General features: G+C 41.9%; 1 protein-coding gene across 1 annotated transcript in view; it reads right to left on the reverse strand.

Moving 5' to 3' along the window:
• Nucleotides 1-860: 860 nt before the first annotated feature.
• KIAA1210 overlaps nt 861-24,370 on the reverse strand; it is a gene marked incomplete at both ends in the record, with an annotated part of 38,896 nt that continues 15,386 nt past the window's right edge. The window contains 10 exons of the mRNA XM_080910185.1: nt 861-1,027; nt 2,537-2,633; nt 5,049-5,236; nt 6,158-8,116; nt 8,333-8,957; nt 9,081-9,813; nt 9,847-10,741; nt 12,986-13,094; nt 15,339-15,512; nt 22,920-23,072. Of these exons, the coding sequence (XP_080766311.1) occupies nt 861-1,027; nt 2,537-2,633; nt 5,049-5,236; nt 6,158-8,116; nt 8,333-8,957; nt 9,081-9,813; nt 9,847-10,741; nt 12,986-13,094; nt 15,339-15,512; nt 22,920-23,072 (5,100 nt within the window). The remainder of the gene's footprint in view (nt 1,028-2,536; nt 2,634-5,048; nt 5,237-6,157; nt 8,117-8,332; nt 8,958-9,080; nt 9,814-9,846; nt 10,742-12,985; nt 13,095-15,338; nt 15,513-22,919; nt 23,073-24,370) is intronic.

Consider the following 24,370-nt stretch of genomic DNA (forward strand, 5'->3'; position numbering starts at 1 on the left):
CTAGGTTTACTGTTAAGGAATCTAAAGGTAAACTTCTCATAATGTTTGCTAGACTTGAGAGAGATTTTAATGTAGAGAATTTAACTATGAAAAGGTTAATTAAGGTAAGGGAAAGCCCACCCACCATAGGTGACACTATTCCCTACACTTGGATTATGCACTATGTATATAAAAGAGAGGATGTTGAGGACTAGAATTCATTACTTTTCATTCCTTGCCTGGGAAAGCAATGTGATAACTTCCTCAAGTTCCTGTTTCCAGGAATCCCCTATAGTGCTGGACTATATATTCAAATTCTGCCAAAACTAAGCCTTTCTCCATTAGATTGATTTTATCACGGAATTTATTACAGCAGCAGGAAAAATAACTAAGACTCTGAGTTACAGAGAGTCTGCCCTCAGCCTGGAGCCAGAGAGGAAAGTCACTCTCCAGAGGCAGCAGACACACAGTAACTAGTGAACTTGCCACCTGCCTGGTGGAAAGTACATCCATTCCCTACGCTAAATCACCTAAATCTTTCCACTGAAATTACTTGACTGAAAGAAATGGCAATCTTTAAGTTGCTGAAGCAAAATACAGTTGTTTTCTTTCTTTAAAGGCACAATGTTTAAAATTAATGACTTTACAATTCTGTAGCATAGCTTTTCTGGAGAACATGCTGGTTTTGAGATGTTGCTAGTGCATTACTGAGGGTTAGCCATTTAGTAGCATTTATTTCAGTCAAATAATTAAAAATGTTAGTTCTTATTTCTAAAGTTATTTTCCCTAATAAAAACTAGCCCTGGCAAAAGTATTATATGGATTTACCATAGCTACTGGTAATTATTACTGAAAATGCTGATGCTCCATCCAGGAGCTATTTATTGCATGGCATCTGCCATATGGCTCCATGCTTGGGCTTTCTTCTTGGCCACTGAGAACCACTCAGGCTCCTTGGGTTGTAAGAATTTGGGTGGAAGACTTGAAGATCGTCTGGTTTCTCTTTCCCTGGTAGATGTATGAAGCATCTTCTGATCATCAAATGCAACTGGAATCGTAGCAAACAACACACAAACAGTCAGAGAACCCAGAGACACTGGAATGTCTTTGAAGCAGAAATGAAGTGGACCATTCTTTCAGGTTTTCTCTGATCAGCCAGTACTTAGTACTTTCCAACCACTGTTCTCTTAGAAATCACTGTTCTAAAAGTCAGTGCTTGGGCAAATGTTACAAAAAGTATGTCCAGGAACAACATCAACATGGATATGGCCATAGGATCAAGATCTGTTTTTAGCAGTCATTGACATTGTGAAATTAAATGACTAAATACTCAGTAAGTTTATCTAATAAAAGCCTATGAAACAATAACCTGCCAACTACTGTAGCCAAACAGACTACTCTGTTTCCCAACTCCCTCCTGATGCCTGCCTCATCCTGCTCTATGTGTGATGAACCTAACTCAGTTGTTTCAACTAAGCCAGTGGTTTTCAATTCTAATTACATATTGGAACCACAAAGGCTCATCTATCGTTTATAAGCCTCCTGGTGGTTCTACTGTTCAGGAGATTTGAGAACCACATTTCAGGAATAAGCTCATGAGACATGAAGCAAGGTGATGCCTGCTATTTCCACAGCCAAATAATGGGTTCATGAGTCCCTAGTCTTTTTTTTTTCTTGAAAGTGATTAATGGTGATAACAAAGCTGAATGTAAAGCCACCCCCACTCCTTCAGCTTCTGCTGAGGAAATCCCTCAGGCATATACCTCTCATTGATGAAGTCATGGTGTATCACTTCCTGTCACGTTTATTTGCAGTTGTCAACAGGTTTTCCAATAGTTAAAAATAAATCATTAGTGCTGGGCCTTTGCAGTGAATTTTTGTCAACAGTTTCATTGAGGATAGAACAAGTGGCTGCAACCTCATGGGAAGAACAACATTATCAACCAAAGCCTCCACAACTCCCAGGGAATAAAACACCAACCATTGAGCACACATGGAGAGACCCATGGCTCCAGTTGCATATGTAGTAGAGGATAGCCGTGTTTGGCATCAATGGGAGGAGAGGCCAGCGAAGTGTAGGGAAATGCCAAGGCACTGAGGTAGGAGAGGGAGGTTGGGAGAGGGAGCACCTTCATGGAGGCAATGGGAGGGGGGTGGGAGCAGGGTGGAGGAAGGGGATAACATTTGAAATGTAAATACAAAGAGTATCTAATAAAAAGAGAAAGAGGAAAAAAAAAGACAAGTGAAGACATACTGCTTAGCTATCAGCTAGAAAGTGACTTGGTCCTTCCCTCTTCTCCCTAGGACAAGAATGTTTTGTGCCTTCCCCAGAAAGCTGCTTTGACAAGGTGAAAGACTAGAAAGAGCTATGGAAATTACATATCAGACTTAGATATAACTATCGGTTTTTCTTAAACCAAGTTAATATCTGTTGCATTTCATGGATGAGACATGAAAGAATCATGAAGCTGATTTAGAAATGTACTGAGTGAATTGCAAAACATTTGACTACGTTCCTCCAGGGCTACTTGTGACAGATCAGAATCAGTGTTCTCACCTGATTTTGTAAACTGCCTTGACTGTGGCATTTCATGTCTGGAGATTTTGGAAAGTGAAGTCATCTTTGATGGGATATAGGTTATGCCCTCAGATTCCTATAATATCAGAATGAAAACAAAAAAATTTAAGTCCTGACAGTGAAGACAGCAAATTTCTTAGACGATCGCATGGTGCATGCCCTGTCCTGAATACTATGAATTCAATAATAATTAGAAGAACAGAGATATAGATATAGGATACAGATATTGATGCAGAAGTATACATCTGGATAGAAATATATAAGTATAGAAATTAATTATATAGATCCATAACAAAAGATAGCACAAAGCTCTACACCAAAGATAGCTCAAAGCTCCTTGATCTTGGAATACATTCATTTATGCATGCATGCACACAATTTAATGATTTATTTGCAATATATTAATTAATGATTTTTATTTGGTGTGTACAAATATTTTTCTGCACATATATGTATATACCGCAAACTCTGCCTCTGAGGCTAGAAGAGAGTATTGAATCCCTTGAACTGGAGTTAAAGATGGTCATGAGCTATATGAACTGGACTTAGCCCATCCCCCCACACATATGTAGCAGATGTGAAGCTCGGTTTTCATGTGAGTCCAGAACAACTGGAGCAGGAGCTATCCTAAAAGCTGTTGCTTTTCTGTGGGATATGTTCTACCAGATAGGTTGCCTTGTCCAGCCCCAGTTGGAGAGGATGTGACTAGACTTTCAGAGACTTGAATGGGCAGGATAGGGGGAATATCAGGGAGTCTTCCATCTGCTCAGAAAGGGAGCAGGGGAAGGATTCTAGGAGGGAATGGCCCAGGTGGGGGGGCAGTGAGCAGGATGTAAAGTAAATTTAATAAATAAGAAAAAAAGAAAGGTGGATATAAAATAGAATGGCCATGAGCTGCTATATGGGTTCTAGAAACTGAACCCATGTCTTCTGCAAGAGCACCTAGTGTTCATAACCACGGGGCAATAACTGCCATTATCAACAAAATCCAAACTGACTCAAGTTTGCCACCCTTCTTTCAGACTTAGAAGAAAAGTTATCTAGTTATACAGACAGTGTAAACAGATTGAGATAAAATTACCTTCTCTTTTGTCTATAGACTTACCTACCATCCTGACTGAGCTTGTCTCTGCTGATCTCAAAAGAGAAGTGTGGCCAGACCTGGTTATTGTTTGAATGGGAGAACAACCTTCTCTCTAGCATTGTACCACCTCGAATCTGTGAGCTTACTGAAGGTTATAGTCAGGGAGGTGAAAGACTAGAAAGGTCTATGGAAATTACACTCTGGACTTAGATATAACAATCGGATTCTCTTAACATAAGTTAATATCTGTTGCATTTCATGGAAGAGTTGGATAAAGTGAGCACTTTAAGACTTATACCTTCCAAAATGTGCTGGTATATGACTAGAAGTGATTTTTGGCGAGGAAATGGTATCACCGTATGGTTTTATGCCTTTAAAGTTGATCTTTACACAACTGTTCTAAGACAAAAATGTTTATACACACAAGGGTATTTTCCCCTGAAAAGGGGTAACCCGAGTGGGCTTTACCCTCTTAGGATCCTTCTTCTACTTAAACATCAATGACTTAAGGGGAAAGCTCTTTAAAGAAAAAGGTTAACCACACCTCGAGATTTCTTCAAGAATTTAGCCAGCACTTAGAAGCATAGAATTTCAGATGTAGTTTTTTTATATGTAAATGTAGTGATCTTTCTTGAGGTCCATTTTCTGCAGATTTTCTAAGAAGAAAGCAAGGGATCATGCATCATTCCATCATCCCTGATCTTCATGTCCAGCCCATCCTGTAAGTCTACAGGTAGGTGTGAAACCAAACCAGATCAGTACATAGAAATGCAAAGACTGACACCTAAATATACATGTTTAGGGACTGATATGAAAAGGTGTGCATAATGAAACTCTGGATAAAACCTTTTTCCTATGGCTTCTCTTCACAGTTTTAATAATGCATGGTCAATTATGGTCTTAAAATGTTCAATGAGAATTTTCATAATTAATTGATAATCTTTACATGTCATACCTAGCAACATAGAATTCTCATCCTTCCCCCATTCCAACCTGGCTGTGAATCTTCCCTTTGTCTAATTTCCACACACTGTGTACTGATGTCTCTTGCCTCTTACTTATCTGTCTTAAATGTCTGAGGCCCTGTGATAGTATCATCATAGTGCCTGTGTTCATTAAATAAACATAATAATACCCCCAAAGTGCAAGAATACAAGGAAAAGGAGCTATAAAATGCCTCTATTACATGAATAAGGCAAGAATCATAAACTTACTAAGAAAATGTAAAAACATCATAGACTGAGGTTGCTAAAATCTCTGGTAAGAACAAATCAAATTTTGAAGTTAGGAGGAATACTTGCTTTGAGCTCAGATTTTAAAAGTTAAAAACCACAATGTATAAGTAATGAGTTAAAATGAAAGGGCACAATTACAGGGTTCTTTACTATGTAAAGAGGCTCCACTAACCTTTGGTAGAGTTTCCAACTCTGGATCATATTTTGACTCAAATCTAGGTTCCTTGGTCTCAGCCCTAATTTCAGATCTGGTCCTAGATTTTTTAGGAAACTGGGATGCAAAGCCCCTTTGCCGATGTTTTGCCAAGGTGATCCAAGTTGGCTCCATAGAGGAATCTGTCTTCCAACTAGAGGCCTTTCCTGAGAAAGAAATAAGTGTTAGACCTGAGGCCAGTCTGAAAGGATGATCTGTCTGGTTGATGTTACCCACAGTAGTGTTCCAAATCGGATCCTTTTGTTGGTTACCAAGCAAAAAATAAGTAGATACCAATTGGCGAAGGGCCATTCTCTTTTATACCCGTCCTACAAACTGGGAAAATAGGGATTGGGTAGAAAAATAGCTGGGTATTAAAATTGGCACAGTGTCACTTACTGGATTGTCCCTCTTTCCATCACTGAATCAGGGGAAAACAATGCTTGACAGGCAGACTGAAAACATTCTCAAGACATCAGAGGTTCAGATCATTGATTATAATCCTTCTAACTCTAAGAAAAACCTTACAGAGCCTGTTACTTCTTCATCCCTTGTGCAAATACCATGGTGAAATAGGTGTGATCAGAGGCAGAGACAAGAAGACTATGCAAGAATGATTCTGAGGGTGCAATGTTTTTAAGAAAGATCAGAACTTACTCAATCCCCTCAATCTGAACTAAATTAAGATGATTTCAGGGTAAGAGTGCAAACATATTCCTCTTAATGAACTCAATTTTTGGGGTTCTGTTTGGCAGATTAAAGTGACATGGTGCGCACAAAATTTTTAAAAAGCTACAGAATTCTACCCAAAGTATGCTATACATGAGGTAGATGGAGAAGAGGCAGTTTCGTGAATCTATTCATGACAAGGGAATAGATCTCCTGACTGTGCCTCTCTAGGAAAAGAAAGACTCCAATGGAGTTACTTCTGAATGTATCCATCCAGAACTGGACACCTCTAAATTCCCAACTAATTCCGCCAAAGCAACAGTACAGTTGGAAGCATAGAGGCTAGAGAATTCATGGCCCATCCATTCAAGGTTTCGCCTTACAGGTCCACCCTTTATCTAGATAGACAAAACTCTCACCTGGAGGCCTGTAAACTGCTGACTTCTTCAAAGTGCTTTCATATCTGGGCCTGTTCCTTTGCTTCTCCCCAAAGCTAAATGCTGGGCTGGACTTCCCTGAGCCATGGAGAGCTCCTTTGTTTGCCTGTTCTTTGTTTGATGCTGGTGATACTGGAACAAGGGGTTTGCAAGGATCTGGATTCGCCATTCCAATCTTCTGTGAGGTTCTTCGCAGCCGCACTCCAAAAACATTTTCGACATCAAACTTTCTGGTGGGTATGAGTGAAGAAGGACTTTTACGTCCATCACAACACGGAGGGACTTCCTCCTTAAAATAAGTGCCCATGGAAACAAATGATTTCTTTTGGGCAGGAGCAGAAGCAAACTTAGCAGGTGTGGTAACAGAAGTGGGGGTGCTTTTAGTGAAGTCCCTGTAACCTTGTCTGTATTTCACATTTTTTGTTGAAGCTGGGCCTTTCGGCATGGGCCAGCAGCCAGTATTCTTCTCGGGAATGGCTCCTTCGGCAGCAGCATTAGCAGAACTTACATAAACTTGTTGCTGACAGTCAGTAATCATGGAAGACTGGCCAGGAGGAGGATGACCCTCGGGAATTCTCCACTCCACAGGAACATTTGCTGAGTCGGCTGAAAAAATCGGCGGCTGCAACTCAGCTACGTTCAAGACTTGAGAAGGCGGTATAGAAGGGCGCTGTCCTTCAGACCCCTTCCACTCATCAGGAAAACTAACAGAAACGGAGACTTTCTGCTTGTACTCAAGTTTCCCCAGGGCCTGAGAGGCCTCCCTAGCAGAAGTGCTCCACTTTACAGAGGCACCCTCAGAAAGTGGCAAACGTTCTTGAGGCTCTTCGGGCCTTCTGGATGACTGAAAAGGCTGCTTCATGGGCAGATTCTTCAATGTGGTGTCTTCCTTGGATTCATCTTCCCAGTTATATAAGAAAATGTGCTCGTCGAGTTTAGGCTTCAACAAGGATCTGGATGGACGGCTTCGGCCCCGGGTAGTAGGCTTTGCACAATTGTCCGTTTCACTAGCAGAACTGTCTGAAAATACTTGCTGTGCCATGAATTTCACAAAGGACTGGGGAGATGACCTGCTATTCTTCTGCTTCTTGGAGCTGTCTTGAGCACTCTGTAGATGAGAGGGTACTTCCTGAACTTTCGATCCTATTGACAATGAAGTGGGACATTTAGGGGTCAGTGGCCCCCAAGGAATGCTTTCATCCACAGAGGTCCTCTCAAAGCTTGAGGGTGTTTGCTCAACATTATGTTTGAGATGGGTTTGGGATGGATGTCCTGAAAGCCAGGCCTCCCTCAAAACATCTTCCTTTTTGGCAACATCTTCTAGACTTGAGGCTGGCGGCTCAAATTCAGGACCCAACCATGGCTGAGGAGCATATTTGGAAGGCATTGGCTCCGTAAGAATGCTCTGTTCTTTGGAAGCTCTCGGAGAACCTGGGGAAACATCTTCCTTGAATTCTGAGGTCACTGGTGGCTGAGAATGCTGTCTTCTAGGCCTCCTCAATGTAGTAGCTCCCCCCTCTGCAGCATAATGCTCTGGATTGGCTCTTGGCTGGAAAGGGAATCTGGAAGGCAGTAGCTCAAGAGAGCTGCTCTGTGGGCCAGAAACACTCACTAACTCAGTGGAGGTCGGTGTCTTGACAACTGGTCCCACCAAGGGCTGAGAAGGGATTCTGGGAGCTAGTGGATCAATAGGGATGCTCCATGAAGCAGTGGCAGCAGCAGCATGATCTGGGGGTACAGAGACTTGTTCAAATGGGGTGCCCTGCCATGGCTGTACAGAGTACCTAGAAGGCGTCGACTCTACAGTGATGATCTGTTGTACAGATGGGTTCAGGGATCCTCTGGGGCCTGCTTGTTTGACTACTGAGCCCATCAAGGGCTGAGGCGGCACGCTAGGAGCTGGTGAATAAATAGGAATGGCCCATGCAGCAGATACACTGCCTGGAGGTACAGATATTTGCTCAAAAGTAGGTGTTAGCCATGGCTGTGGAGGGCATCTGGGAGGAACTAGCTGCATAGACATGTTCCCTTGGACCTCAGGACTATCTGAACTTACAGAAACTGACTTAAATTTAGGGTTTGCTTGTGTTTGGAAGATATGTTTAGCAGATGTTGGCTCCATGGGGCTTCCCCATTGGGTAGAAGTGCTCACTGGATCTTGGGTCATCAGTGGCTGGAATTTGGGCTTCCCTGAAGGCTGAGGAGGCAGCAGATCCACTAAAATGGTGCCTTCTACAGAGGTGCTTTCTGAGACTGGTTGGCTTTGATGACTTGATAAGGGATGAGCAGAATATTTGGGGGGCAGTTGGCCCATGGAAATCATTTTAGCAGCAACAGTCTCGGACTCTAAAGGCACTTCTTGAAAGGACTGTAGCATAGGCTGGGAATGAGTCAGAGTCATATGCTCCGTAGAAGAGCTCCCTTCAAACACTGTGCTCTCTGGAATTGAAGGAAATGATTGCTTTCCTTGAGGATTCATCCATGGCTGGAACTGTGTTGGAAGCTTTGGATCCATAGACACACCTCTTTCAAAAGCAGATGCCTGTTGCTGGATGAGAGGTTTCAGTAGTGGCTGAGAATGATGCTGAGGAGGTGGGGAATCCAAGGAAGCACTGCCCTCAAATGCCTCACTCTCTGCACCCAACAATATTTCTTTCTTGATGCTTGGTCTTACTGAAGGCTGGGGAGGACATCCAGAGGCCTGTGCAGCAGGACTCTCTTCCAAAACAGTAAGTTCTGGACCTGCAGAAACTTCTTGCTCGAGTCTTGGCCTGGTTGGAGGCTGAGAATGGTGTCTGAGAAGCACTGTCTCCATAGAAGCTCCCTCTTTCATGGTTCCGGTGTCCGAACTGGAGGGGACATTTTGCTCAACATAGTACCCCTCTAAAGACTTTCTAGGGGACACTGGCTGCATAAAAATGTCCCAGTCAGAAGCAACGCCTTCTGGCTCTGCAAACCCTTGATGCTCAGACCGAGGGCTCACCCACGACTTGACAGCGCAGCTGGGAGGCAGGGGCTCTACAGATTTGTTTGGTCCTACAGAAATGTTCACCATGATGGGAGGTTGTTGCTGAGTAGTTGAACTTACAATGGATGGAGCAGTATGTATGGGGTGCACTGGCTTAGAAGGAACATTCCACTGCTTTAGAGAATTCTTTGAAACTGGGGACACCTCTTGCTGCTCTTCCTCTGAGCTTCTGAGATCCTTGGAACTGTGGTACTTCTCAATGTACCTACTTGATTCTGTAGAGACTTCCTTTTCCTCCAACTTCTGCAAGGCCTGGGAATGGCACCTGGGAGCTTGCTGCTCTTCAGAAATGGAACCTCTGGTGAAACTTCTTGATTCCGAGCATTCTTCAAACTCTTCCAAGGACTGGGAAGACTGGGCAGATCTCATTTCCTCACAACTTCTCCTATCTTCTGAAGAGCAATCTAGTTTTAAGGAGGCTTCTGTAGCTTTGGGCTTTCCTAATGACTGGGAAGAATATCTGAGAGGCTGCTGCCGCTCCATCTTGCTCAGTCCTACATCGATATTTTCTGATTTGAGAAAGACATCATCATCTTCATCATCATCTTCCTCTTCATCTTTATCATCATCATCATAATACTCATCATCGTCATCGTCGTCATCATCATCTCTGTCAGCAGCAGCGGCAGCAGTAACAGCAGCAACAACAGCAGTAGCAGTACCAGCATCTTTAGGCTTCCACGTAGGCTGCAAAGACTGTGCAGGACTCAGCTGTATTTCAGAACTGCTCTCATACTCTGAGGTACTCTTTGAATCAGAGGACATTTCCCCTGCATTCGGCCACCTTCTGAGAGGAAGAGGTGTTATCTGCATAGAAGCTTCATCTTCTGCAGTAGCACTTGAAACACTTGTAGAAAAGGTTCGGGGACCACTTCTGGGATGCCTCTCTTTGTGGCAAATGGTGCTCTCCAAGGACAACTCCATTTGGGGTTGAAACGTTTGCAAAGCAGAACTGGATGCTTCCTCTTCTCCACAGACTTGAGAAGGATGCATATGCACTTGGGCCTCTTCTTCGCTTGTAGATTTTCTTATCAATGACAACACAGCAGCTTTATCCTTTTTCTTCTTGCCTTCAGGACGCCCATATTCACGGCATGGTGGTGGACCACTAATCACAGACTCTGCCACAACTGTAGATGCACATTGTGGTACTGGCATTCTTTGAGCGTCAACATCTGTGTCAGTCAATTCCCTTTCTACATCCCCTTTATCCAGTGGCATCTCCTGAAGACTAGTAGGTTCAGTAGTTCTGGGTTTCCCGGTGCCTTTCTTCTCTAGCATCAGCTGCAAGAAAGAGTGTTCCCCACCAGCCATCTCTTCATTAGCTGGGGACTTAGCTTTAGTGCTCAGGCCATACCCTTGAGTAGATTTTAGAAGGCCTCTTTCTATGATCCCCCACTCATTTTTGGCCCTTCTTCTACGTCTTCTTGGATTGAGTCCTAAAATAGAGTAGCTTGAAGCAACATCACTACTTAGAGTCTCATCCACTGTCTTATCCTGAGTCTCAGTTTTGTAGCTCTGCTCCTGGCTTGAGATTCCTGCACCAAATGAAAAAAGAAATGGAAAAATATGTGTGCTTTAGGCTTTCTAAAAACATGGTATGTCTGCCATCAAACGCCCTGGTATGAAGAAACAACAATACAAAGGACATTCCCTTGTTCACTGTTAGCTTTAAGCTATGGGGAGGGACATGTTTAAATCAAAGGGAAATCTCAATCTTGTGAGCAGACAGTACTGAACTGACTCATTAGCACTTTATCAGAAATCTGGCTGACTATTAGGAATGAGACACAGAAAGAGGCAAATTGCGGTCTCATAACAGTGATTACATTTGAGAAACCTGACTGGAGCAGGAGCAAGGGGAAATCTTTAAAATGACTTTTATATTATTAATTTGTGTATGTGGCTATTTTGCCTGCATGTGTGTTTGTTCTCTATATATAAGTCTGGTGCCTGTGGAGGTCAGAAGAGGACCTCAGATCCCCTGAAACTGGAGTTATAGACAATTGTGAGTCTCTAAATGGGGAAATTAAGCCCGGGTCCCCCAGAAGATCACCAAGTACTCTTAACCTCTGATCTGTCTCTGTAGCTCAGAAGGGAACTTTTCAGTTTCTGATTAGTAGTCTTATTTTCTATAAAGTAGTTATGTAAACTTCTTGAAATTCTACATTATATAAATTCAGGCTCCCTCTAACCCCCCCCCCCCCCCAAATGTCAAAGGAATCATTTGAGAGGTTAGGGTTAGGATTCCTTTTCTTCCATTTTCTACCTTCTTGCCTTAAAGCAACCCTGCATACTGTGAAAAGCAGTTCTTTGAATACACACAAAGCAGTACTCCTAACACCCCAGGAATTGCATCTATGTGACTGTCCCTTTCAAGACTTTTCCTAAGCAACTCAGTTTGATCTAAGTGGCAGAGTCCTAGCAGTTTCTTTCTTCACCGACGTTGTCTGTAGCACCACCTAGTGGTTGCATATGCAAAATACAGCAGAAAAGAGCTGGATGTGCTTCCTCAATTAGGCCCTTCCTGCTGATGAGCAACCAAAGGAAGTACCCTATGAGTATTGATTCCGTTCTATCTCCATGAATGAAAGGGACAACTGTGAAAATGTGAAAATGACATTATTCTCTTAATCTGTATTCCCTCCTTCCTCTCTCTCATCCTTCTTTAAAAATCTTTTTAGTTTTTTTTTTTTTTTTTTTCTGGAAAAATAATACATGCTTAAGGAAGTCCTATCTTTGAAACCACATGCAAAATCATTTGTGAAAAAACCCTGACAGCCATTCAACTTAATTGATGGAACCAAAAATTAAATTTTGTCAAACACTGCAAGAAATTAGCTTGCCATCTAGCTGAAGTTAATTCCATCTGTGCACACATACAAACACAGAGAGACTTTTCACTCTGGCAGAATCTGTTTGGAGTTGGTGAGGTGATGGTTGCCAAGGAAATCTGCCTGCAGCTGTGCACAGCTCTGGTAGCCATGGGTATATGAAGTCACTGTGAACACAAGACCTCTATATTGGAAGAAAAAGACAACTCCTATAAAAACAACTGGGGGACAGGTAGTTCAGTTGTTCCTATTTTGTTATATTGTTGAAGAAGAATACTAAATAGGCCATCATTACTTGCCCTCTGCAGAACTCGGTGAGCATATTAATTAGAAAAAATGAAATTAGAAACAGAGCACTTCTCTGGTTGGAAATTCATTTAAAAACTATGCACCAACCTTTGCCCAAAACCTGTACAAATACTGTTTTGCCAGATTAGGTGGAGAATCTAGGGCTGTACTTGTTTGATCCTCTTTTGAATCAAAAGTTTTTTTTTAATTTCCAATTATGTGTATGGGTATGTACCACAGAAAAAATCCTCAGACCTTTCCACAAGTGAGCTAGACACCAAGCAGAATGACAGAAGTATGGTATAAAGTGTCACAGAGGAGCACTTGCCTCCCCAAGCTATGGTGAGGTGTCTAGGGATGTAATGCATGCATAGGCTTTTAGTACTTTTTATTTATGTGTGTGTGTGTGTGTGTGTGTGTGTGTGTGTGTGTGCAGAGAGGTGCCTACAGAAGCTACAGGTGTAAGATCGTCCTGGGGCTTGAGTGCTGAGAATGGCTTTCCTCTGAAAGCCAGAAGCCTCTCTCCAGCTCACTAAAAACCCCAAGAGAATTTAGGGCAGCAGCCCTGGGAGCATGTTTGTTTATAACACCCAATACAACCCCCCCTTGTGCAGTGAAGCCCAAGATCCACTGAGTGGCAGTGAACGAACGTTTGCAAACCTGGACTGTTGTCCTGTCTCTGCTCCTTTTGCTCAGCTTGTTTTGTCTTCGTTATAGTCTTCTCTTTGGGTAGCACTGAGTGGAGTTGCTCTTCCTGCTTTACTTTTGCCTGAAACAAAGTTGTTTTTTTTTTTTTTTAAGACAGACAGACAGAGGTAGGGGGAAGAGGGAGGGAGGTGGAAGGAGGGAAGTAGGAAGAGAGAGAGAGAGAGAGAGAGAGAGAGAGAGGGAGGGAGGGAGGGAGGGAGGGAGGGAGGGAGGGAGGGAAGGAGGGAGGGAGGGAGGGAGAGAACTTTATTTTGATTGGCATTGTCCTCAGACCTTTTCACAAGTGAGCCAGGCAGCAAGCAGAATGCCAGAATAGTTGCCCAAAATTTTCCACAGTGGAACACCTACCTCCCAGGGTTGTGATGAGGAGTTCAGAGACCAACTCATGTGTAGGCCGTGGCCTCTGGGTTACCCTGCTCCTGGGGCTGCCCTCTCAACTCAGATTTCATCCATGTACAAAAGGAAGATGTCTTTTTTTCCCCATTTTTAGTCTTGAGATTGTAATATCGTTACAGTGTTTCACCCTTCCCTTGCCTCATCCAAATCCTGCCATATATTCCTCGTTGTTCCCTTTCAAATCGTCGACACTTTTATTAGTTATTACATACATATATGTATGTGTATCTGTATTCCTAAGTAGTATTTGCCCAATCTATATAGCAGTATTTTAATGTTTTTAGGGGTGACCATTCAGTATTTAAAAAACAAATTGTGCTCTCCCCTGGGAAAGACTCTCCCAACCTCAGCATTCCTTAGTTGCCTATAGTTCTTTGAGTGTAGGGTTGAGGCCTCCTGGGCTTTCTTCCATTCACTTTATTTATGTGTTTCTTGTTCAGCTCAGGTTTGGCTGTCATGTTGGTGAGACTTCATAGGCGTAGCTTCTGAATGGTAGAGGTAACTTTAGATGAGTCCCTGAATTATCTGTACTTTCCTGTTCTTGATGTAAAATATTTGTGCTCGCTAGTCTCCAAGCCTCTTCCAACTAATTTAGTCCAGAATATCCAAATAATCAATTGGGTGTTTGACTGGCTAATTTCTTTTTAGCTAACAGATCCATTTAAATATCAATATTTTTGATTTCTTAACTGTAATTGGAAACCTCTTACAAAATCATTAGTTCTTTTGTTTTCTTTTAAAAGGATTTATTGCATATACTTATCTATATGTATGCGCATGTGCCACGGAGAGTGTGCAGAAACCAGAGGACAACTCTTAGGAGTCAGATCTCTCCTGTACCCATTGTTTACATGGGTGTTGGGATCAAATTTGGGTCCATACACTTTATGACAAGCAGTTTATTTAACGTACCTGTTATCATGTGATTTTTAAGAAATCTTCAAATATTTATTTTTTAATTGTGTGTGTGTGTGTGTGTGTGTGTGTGTGTGTAGCATCTCTATGTGTGTATGTGTATGTGTGACTGCAGGTACTTAAACTGTCCAGAAGAAGATATTTGATCACTGGAGTTGTGAACCATCTGACATGAGTGCTAAGAACCAAACCCAGGTCCTCATTCAGAGCACTTAATGAGCTATTGACCACTGAGCTCACTGCTAAGATTCCAACTCATTAGCTTTGCCTAAATGTAGCTCTGCTTGCTAGTAACTCACGTGGCCGAACTCTGTGGCAATGAGTGGATGTTTCTGGAAGAGTTAACAGCTGAATTAGGGATTATTGGAATTGCTGGATGCCTAATCTCTGAATGAGTGAGGCAGTGCCACAGTTTATAACTCCTGGGTCTCATATTTTCCATAAGTCAATGAATCTTTATCCAAACTAGGCTTGAATACCATCTTCAGAGAGGACTCAGGGCATCTTCAGGCACTAAACCCATAAGCAGGATGGGTAGAGTTAATTCTGTTTCTGCTTTCCTCATTCTGTTTATAGAAGTTTCAAATAGACGGGACATTTCATGCAACCAACACAAGCTTGCTCATCCACTGCTCACCCATCAAGGCCAGGACAGTGCCATATACATTAGTATTCCTACTTAGGGTATGTATTGCTCATCAAATGTATTCAACCTATGTCTCTCATGAAGCATATGGCCACATGTGGCCAAAGATATCTATGAATGTGGCCCAACCCCAAACCACAAACTTCAAACATTGTGAGATATTTTGGGCACCATTTTATAATTCAGTTGCATGACTCTGAAGAATGAACTTTGTGCATACCAATGCCATGGCACAATATCAAAAGGTTGGATACATCTATACCTATATAGTTTGCTAACAGCAGTGGGCATAGCCTAGACCTTTTTTTTTTTCACACAGTTTAATGTGAGATCTCTTGAAAGACTTACGGATGTGAGACTTGACTTCTTCTGCTTCCGGGGGTTTAAAGCTATCTTATATTTTGCGGCTGAAGAATCCAAGCAGCCCTGCGAGGTGGCTGGGGTGCTGAAACCCGAGGGCTGCTGAGTACTGCTTTCAGAAGACTGTGATAGCTCAGGATCAGAGGACAGTTCAGAGAAGCTCTGGAGAGTGGGAGAAAATAAGTGAGTAAAATCCATATAGAAGCTGCCCCTGCTGTCGATGCAAGAAATGCTTCTTCCTTGCTGAAGAAGGCCTAAGGAAGCCTTTAGTAGATGACTGCCCACTTTCTTTCCCTTTTCAGTTTAAATACCACACTTTGGTTCCTTTGTAAATGAAAATGAGAAATAGGAAAGAAATTGGGGGTTCTCCCTCTCTCAGAAAGTAACAGGGATGCTATGCTGTCCTCACAATTAGAACACAAGCACCTAGTGGCATTTACAGGGTGGAATGCTTGTATGTTCTCCTGTCCCATGTCCTTTCTCATCAACAGGAAGACGTCTTGCTCCAGAGAGAGATGCGCTCCTGGATGAGTAAACCTTGATGGGGCCCTGGGACTGTTGCACTGGAGAGTTAGGCCTCTTTACAAGCTGTGTTTCCATAGAAAGCACACTAATGTTATTTATATTTACTGTTCATGGGTGCAAGGCTGATGGAAAGACTCCAGGAACTGATTTCTCTGACCTCCAATGAAATATAGACAGAGTAACCTTGTCCTCTTTATAGTGGGCTCCATCTCCCCAAACTACTTGAAGCTGGGACACTTGGTTCCATTCCTTGGTAGGAACTTTAAAATAGTCTCAAAGGGGATTGCGGACACAACATTTTCTACACCTTCAAGAGATATACCAGCGTTTACTCACTCCTAAGTACCTGCACAGAAGTCACACTGAGTAGCAGGTGATGTGTCATCTCATTCCTGGACATCAGAAGCACATGCTGCCGTGCTTACTTTGTGTTTATCCTTATAAGTAGTGGTTGTACAGTGCCAGGGACTCCTTGGCCAAAGATGGAGTTCACATGCCCCCACATTGCCCCCACTGAATGCTGATACAGGTATAATTTCAGCCGTTTATCTTGGCTCTAAACAAGGTTCTTGATTTCATTATCTGGGGCCTGAGCGATGCTAATGATAAACTTAGATCACCTTCTGGTTTCACCTCTAATCAAGTTGAGATGAATATATAGCATCTGTTTTGTGGGGTCAACCACACAGCACTAATAGTGGCTCCAAAATTTTCTTAAACTATTTTTTTCTTTTCTTCATTTTGTTCTTTTTGAGACAGAGTTTTTCTACATAGCTCTAGATGTCCTGAAACTTACTCTGTAGACCAGGCTGGCCACAAACTCAGAGATCCACATTCCTCTGTCTCCAAAGTTCTGGGACTAAAGGTGTGTACACCACCACTGCCTGCCTATTCTTAACTTCTTTATGCAACTACCATCCATTAACTTACAAACACCCTTCCCAATATAATTTATTCAGCATATGTCTGTTCCCTGTGTCATTTTAGTCTTTCTAAGTCTTCACTATTTGCAGTTAAAAGAAGAAGATCTAGATGTAGAAACCCTAAAAGGATACTATGCAGGTTGCTTTGTATGAAAGCCAATGTAGGATGGCTAAATGGTAAATCACACAAACAAATTTTCATTCACTTGACCTCTCTAATCTTGCCGTATGAAAACTACATAATAGCATTGTTTGCTCCAGTGACACTCTATAATATAAGAGAAAGATCAGGCTAAGCAAAACCCTACTGATTTCCAGATTGGGTATGTACAAGAGGGAGTTCATTCATTCTCAATCACAGGCCAAGCCAAGGAGGTATCAAACTTAACCCCAACCTCTAGTCTTCCTTTGTTAGGTCAACTTTCATTGATCTGATTACTGACCCACATCTATTCCTCCAGTCTGAACTAAAAAGTCAAAGAAAAATCACCTGATTGTGGGGACTTACACTCAGACATATAACTCAAACTGGATACCACAGGTCCTTTTGTGTGGAAATGGAGTGTATTTGGATTTACATATTTCTTGAAACCCACCAGTGGACTAAAAATATTATTTATACTTTAGACAGTGTTTCTTAGTACAGGAGCTCATATACCACAATATTAAAATCATCCAGAGGGGGTCTTGAAAGGCACATTTGAGGGACATATCAAGACTGGACAGAAGCTGGGGGTGTAGCTCAGTGGTAGAACATGTGTTTAGCATGTGAAAGGCCCTGAATTAAATTCCCAGCACCCAAAACAAAATGAAAGAGACCTGGAGGATAAGAATATCAAGAGAAGGGCTTTTGAATGATTTAACAAACTCTCCAAGTGGGTATTTTAGGGCCAAGGTGGAGAACAAGAACTGACAACTGATCTAGCACATCTGCAAATCAAAGCACATGGATTTCATAAATAATGCTATCACTTTTCTTAGAACAGGATCCAGAGATCTATGGATTTCTTCGGTTCCTTCTTAGGCACCATCTCTTCCCTCAGCTATATTGTTTAGTATCCCCCTATAATAGTTACCAAGGAAATCAATCATAAGAGAGCATGAGTTATCCAAGAAGAGCAAATTAAACCCCTTTCTAGCAGGAGTCTGAAAGAAAGGTGAGGAAAGAGAATGGAACTCCTTTCTCTAATTCTCTTTTCTCAGCTCCTCTATCTGTCCTCAGACCAACTCACACTATCTGATCTCATGTGCAGAGTGTTAAGGTTTTCTTTTCTTCTGTGTGTAAGAAGGGATTGAATATAGGCATTCTTTCTGGAGAAAAAAGCTGGTTCAGGCAAAGCAAGGTAAGGGATCCCTCAGTACTGGTTAGTAGGGAACTGAACTAAACTGAACACTCTTTTGCTGTTAACTAGCTTGATAGAGGCTTGTTGAAAAATTAAAACCCATTTCAGTTCTATTTTCCCATCCTGTCAAGTATCTAGACCTAGCTGGAAATAGCTCAGTCAATAATGCACCCTTAAGGCATCCTTTTAATGACTGTATCTTTTTCCCCGTGTATTGTTAGGTTTCCCTCTCTTTCTTTGTAGTTGATAAGAAGATATTGGGAAAGAGATATGAAGAACCAGCCTGCCTCCATCTAAGGTTTAAAAAACATCTTACAGTAAAGACACACTGTTTATGATTAAATCTGTGTCTCCAGGATTGGCCTATGTACCACTTGTAACCTTAACTACAAATGGTTCTGTGTGCCTGTTCCAGGAATGGCAGTCATGTCTTTGTTTCAAAGCCATCTTGCAACTCTACCTTTGTTTAAAAGGGTTGTTATGACAACCTGCTGTTATGACTACCTTGTTAGGACCACCTCGCAGCCATGAATTTGTTTCAGGGGCTCATTAGGTCTAACCTGTTATGCTTATGTTCCTTTCCTGTAACCCCAACTATTTTGCCCACCAAATCCCCCATTTGGTACCCCTACCCTTGAGCTCTAAAAGCCTTGTCTTCCTTACATCCAATGCATCTTTCTTATATCTTGAACCCCACTTTGGGGGAACCAGCCCACACATGCTCGAGAGCACACACACACACACACACACACACACACACACACACACATACACAAAGCTTGCTTTAATTAATTGCTTACTTTAATTAATTGGGGCCATGATGATTTAGGTCACTGGTCTTTCTCCTCACATTTTTGGGATAAACAGATAGTAGCTTGGTTGGCTTTTCATGACAGAGGAAAGTCCGGTCTTGTGTTAAGAGTAATAGGCATGCTCAGTGGCACAGTCTGAGACCCTAACAATTGAGAGACTGAGGATGAGGATTTGGAGTGCATGCTCAGCCTAGGCTACCTGGTGAGGGCCACCCTTTAAAAATGGAAAACCTACAGACTATTAGGCCCAGGTTTCATCCAACATTTTGGGGAAAGCTGGCACTTTGGGGAAAATATATTCTGCAGCTGTCCAGGAGGGTGTGACACTGAAGATGGGAGCCTGGGTCTATGTGAGGCGACACTGTAAAGCACACTGTCTTAGTAATGCCTCCAGAGGAAGCAGCAGCTCTTGGTGGGAAGATCGTTCTCAGTAAAGGGTATTTTTGCTAAGAGATGCTGGCACAGGGTGTAAGATTTGCTACTGACTGACGTTCCCCTCCTTTGGGTGTTTCAAAGAAGTGCACATCCCCATTCCTGATGGCGTCTCCTCAGCTACTGCTTCACTCAGATAAAAGCTGTTGAGGCCAGCACTTTTGAAACTTCAACATTCTAGGAGGTGGAGGTTCGATGTAGCCTGCATCCTCCCTCCTAGTGCAATTGCTTCAATTCTTTAATGCAAATAGAAAACTAGAATATGCAGGGTGGAGGCTGAGGACGTGAACCAGTAGTAAAGCATGTGCTCCATGGACATGAGGGTTTCATTCTTAGCATGTATGTACACACACACACACACACACACACACACACACACAACACGGAGTTTGGAATTAAATAGCACTTAATTTGAGGTTTGGCTATATCATTTACAGACTCCCTCCTTATTATTGATAGAGATTTTGATGTGTTGCTGCAAAGATTAAATAAGTTGGTGCATGAGAAGTGCTTGGCATGGTGCTTCTCACAAAAGAAAACCCCCATAAATGATGGCTGATATTTAACATGTTAGGACTCAGAGCACTGGCAGCTTTTACATTGTATTAGATAATGAACAATGTTGTTGCTACTGCTGCCCATTGGTTGTTCAAATATATAGGACTATGAAAAGTCACATGGTTCAATGGAAACTGCTATGGATTTGGAACAGGATCCCAGGTTCAAGTCCCAGCTTTATCTCTTATCAGCTCTGTGATCTTGTCCTAATTATTTCACTTCTCTGAACCTCACTTGTTTCATCTATAAAGGGCACGACAGTATCTCTTCTTTTATATCTTTAAAGTCTTATAGAGAAAACCAAGTGCTTTGTAACCTGACAGGTTCTATGTGGTAATTGGAAGGTGTTAAATCTCTCCTCTGATTTGTCACATGAATTTAATAAAGACTTCTCATTAAGAATGAATTGTGAAGGAAGTCACACAAAATAACATAGGAATTGTAGTCAGAAGGAAGAAGCTGGGCAACAATATATAGAACTCTCTTAGCCAACATGATGGAAGACCTACAAACAACCTAACCTAGAACGTGGTAACATAGAAACAGTTATCCTTCGATGGGACTAAGACTGGGCTATTTAGTCAGCAGTGACTTTCACCTGTTCTACACCATTCACTGGTGTGAAAATGTATCTGGTCCTGTGTGCATGATGACATGCAATTATTTTTCCTCTTAGACAAGGTTCTGGAGGGGGAAAAGAGTTCTAGTAGCTCGGTTCTCTCATGGTTTGTGGTAGTCCAGGTTCTGGGAATGACAGGGTACTGGGAAGCATTAGGCAAGGGGATCCCTTGGTTAAAGTATGAGGTGACTTAAGCCCTGCTCATCCCAACTGTCTAGAGATACCCGTTCATACTGCTTTTCTCACCAAATGTGAAGAACTGAGCTCCTGACCCAGATTGGAGGCCGAAAACAGCAAAAATGAGAGTAATCTGGGGGAAACCCACTGTGCTTTGCAGACTGGAAAGTGTTGAAACACCAGGCACATCACTCTCTAAGGACATGTGGAAGGTAGAAATTGTAGTGGCAACTGCTTAAGTAATAATGCCTTTCAACTCAATCCCAGGGGATTCTGAGAAAGCAAGCCCAAGCATTTAGGGCTGTCATTTGGTGGCATGCATTCCCCTTTTCCGCCAGTAGAGGGAAGCAGCTGACAGAAGAAGGAGCGTTCAAACTGCTCCGAAACAGATTTAGTCATTGTCCACTCTGACCTGCCTGGATGTTTTCTTCTACTCTGCTTAATTCCTTCTGGTTGTTCGTTGAGAAGGCAATGGGAACTGGGTTGTGGGGAAACATTTGGGGGACGAGGGTAAGTGGCCATAGTGGGTAGGCTGTGTCAACTATATGTTTAAAGAATCATCCAACCAGGCCAGCTTATCTCCTGGATGCCAATGAGAGTTGTATCCTCAGAAGCTACTGTTGCTGCCTTTGCTGCCAACAGCACACTCCCTGGACTCACCAAAGTGAAGTAATAGGTCTGGGATCTTGGCAGAAAGAGCTCAAACACTCATGTCTGGGAATAATTAGAAATCGCTCTAATACTAAAGACTCGACTTCTCCCTGACAGCCCAATAACTACTCTCTGTTAACCTGACTCAACTCAGTTCAATTTGAGGGGCTGCATTTTGTTTTTGAGACATGAATATCTATCAATAGATGAATGGCTAAAGAAAGTGTAATGCCTACAGACAGCCATTCAGCCACAGATAGGAATGAAGCTCTGACACATGCTGCAACAAGAATGAACTTCAAAACTAATGTGCTAAGTGAAAAAAATCTAACTGTAAAGACCTCATTATTCATTCTATTTATATGAAATGTATCAAAAAGGAAAATGAAGGCAAAGAAATTCAATTAGTTTTATCAGAGTTTGATAGACGATAGGAATAAGGAGTCACTGCTTAACAGGCACTGGGTTTCCACTTAGGAGAACCAAAAAGTGCTGGATGTATACAGTGGTAGTGGACATGTGTAATTGCACTGAACCATACTCTAAAATGGTTTCACTGTTTACTTTTCTGTTAGCCACATTTTCCCACCAAAAAAAAATATTATCTAATTCAACCCTTCCACTAACTCAGACATCCCATCCCAATCCATCGGATTTAGTGGTGTTTGGCAGAAAATAGTCATAACCCGACTCCATAAATTAATGATTTCCAATCCAATTACTCTGTCTGCTTTTACTTTGGTCTAACCTAAATTTTTATGCATATGCAGCCAAAAGCTGCTTTTCTTCATACACTTTTTCCCAGTGCTAAGATTTAAAGTCAAGGCCTTGAAAAATGTTACATTGCCAGATGCTATTACAGAATCTTTACAGTATATTTTAGCATCAAAATAGAGTTTGGTTCTGACTGGCCAGTTACTTTCATTATAAAGTATCTTTCTGTTTACTCTTAGTTTCCAGTACTGATGGCTTCAAATTGTAAATTCACTTAGGTTCACAACAACCAATTAAGGTAAACACAAATTTGACAACAGAGCTGTTAATATGATTGCAATCAACTAAAGTGCCAATTGTTACTGGATAGTATTTGGTTGGCAGAGCTAAACATAAAAAGACATATGTGCATGCACACCCACTAGTGTGCCAACTGCCTCTTATTAATGCTAGACAGTTATGAAATAATATTGCATTGCCTAAGCTCTGAATTTTTATTTAAAAATATACAGTGTTGGCTTCCATTTTAAAAGCTCTGTTTTAATTTTCTTAAGGTAACTGAACATATCCACAAACTATTATGTATTTCTGAAACAATGTCTTCTATTATTTATGAGCTAAATTGGAGATCATTTGGTTTGTAAAACCAAATGGAAAATGTAAATCATGATGCAAATCAAAAGCCAAGAATGGCAATTTCTTTTTCAAAGTACTGCTCTACATTGTCCTGGGAATTGAGATATGGCAAGAGAACATAGAAAAGAGTACATCTTATATGGGTCAAACCTATCCCTGAGACTAAAACTAATATTCACCTTCCTTGGTGTTGATGAATGGTGTGAAGACCTCCTTCTGGAGATCTTGGGTGTCCTGTCACCAGTAAAAAGTTTTTCCAAGTCCTGAGAGATTTTCTCAGATCGGATAATAAGTGGGCTGGTGCTGAGTGTCCGTGGGCGCAGAGACTGGATCTGTTAAAAGGAAGAATGGGAGTTTCAAACATGGGCGTTTCCCCCTAGGATACTGGTATTCTTTTGTTCCTTAACTGATGAAAGAAGCCAACAAGAAGAAAAATGATATATATATAAATATCACAATGAAATCTAGAATTATGTACAATGGATACTACTAGAGACTGGGAGATGGCTCCATGGGTACCCCCCCCCCCATGCAGAGATGAGGACCTGAGTTCAAATCCTAAAACTCATGTAAACTTAAGATGGGTTACAGAAGCATCCGGAATCCCACTGCCTTGATGGCAAAATGTGGGTCAGAGACAAGAGAATCTCTGGAAATTTGCAGGTCAAGTAGCCTGATGTATACAATAGAAAAACAGTAAAGAGACCCTGTCTGAAACAAAGGGAGTTGAAAGGCAAGAATCAATATCTGAAGTTGTAAGTTTGTCCTCTGACTTCTACAAATGTGCAATATAGGATGCACACACTCATTGCATGTGTGTGTGTGTGTGTGTGTGTGTGTGTGTGTGTGAACAATGCCCATGAAGCCTTTATCAATTAATGTTTAAACTGAAGACACTGTGTGGTGTTTTGAATAAAACAGCCCTCATGACTTCTGAGGTGGGATAAATGGATTTTGCATTGTGCTTTGACTACAAGCCTATGGGGTCAAGGCATGGAATGAGATGGTCTGAATAGGTTTGGCTCCCATAGATTCTTGTATTTGAATGCTTGGCCCATGGAGAGTGGCACTATAAGGTGTGACCTCGTTGCAATAGTAATTTTGTTGGAGGAAGTGTGTCACTGTGGGGACAGGCTTTGAGGTCTTAACTGCTCAAGATATGCCCAGTGTAAAATCATGTCTCCTCCTTCTGTTGCCTATAAATCAAGATGTAGAACTCTCGGCTCCTCCAGCACCTTGTCTGCTGCTGCCATGCTTCCCACCACGAAGATTATGGACTAAACCTCCGAAACTGTAAGCCAGCCCCCAAAATGGCCCCATTGGCTCATATATTTGAATACTTCGTCATCAGGGAGTGGAAAGCATACATACATACATAAATACACACATATATATAAATATATATTCATGTGTATATATATATGTATGTGTTGAGAATTGGTTCCAATGCTTTGTCTTAAATCAGCTCCCAAAAGCTGTTTACAGACCTGAGGATCTCTACCCCCACCTGGCTTGGATTGGTAATAAAAAAAATTGCTGTACAGCCAATGGGGAGATGGAGTGTGCAAGGGACTGAGAGAGGGAGCAGAAGAGGAGAATCACCATGACTCAGAGGCAGGGGGATCAGATT

The sequence above is a fragment of the Micromys minutus genome (genome assembly GCF_963924665.1).
Source record: "Micromys minutus genome assembly, chromosome: X".
NCBI lineage: Eukaryota > Metazoa > Chordata > Mammalia > Rodentia > Muridae > Micromys > Micromys minutus.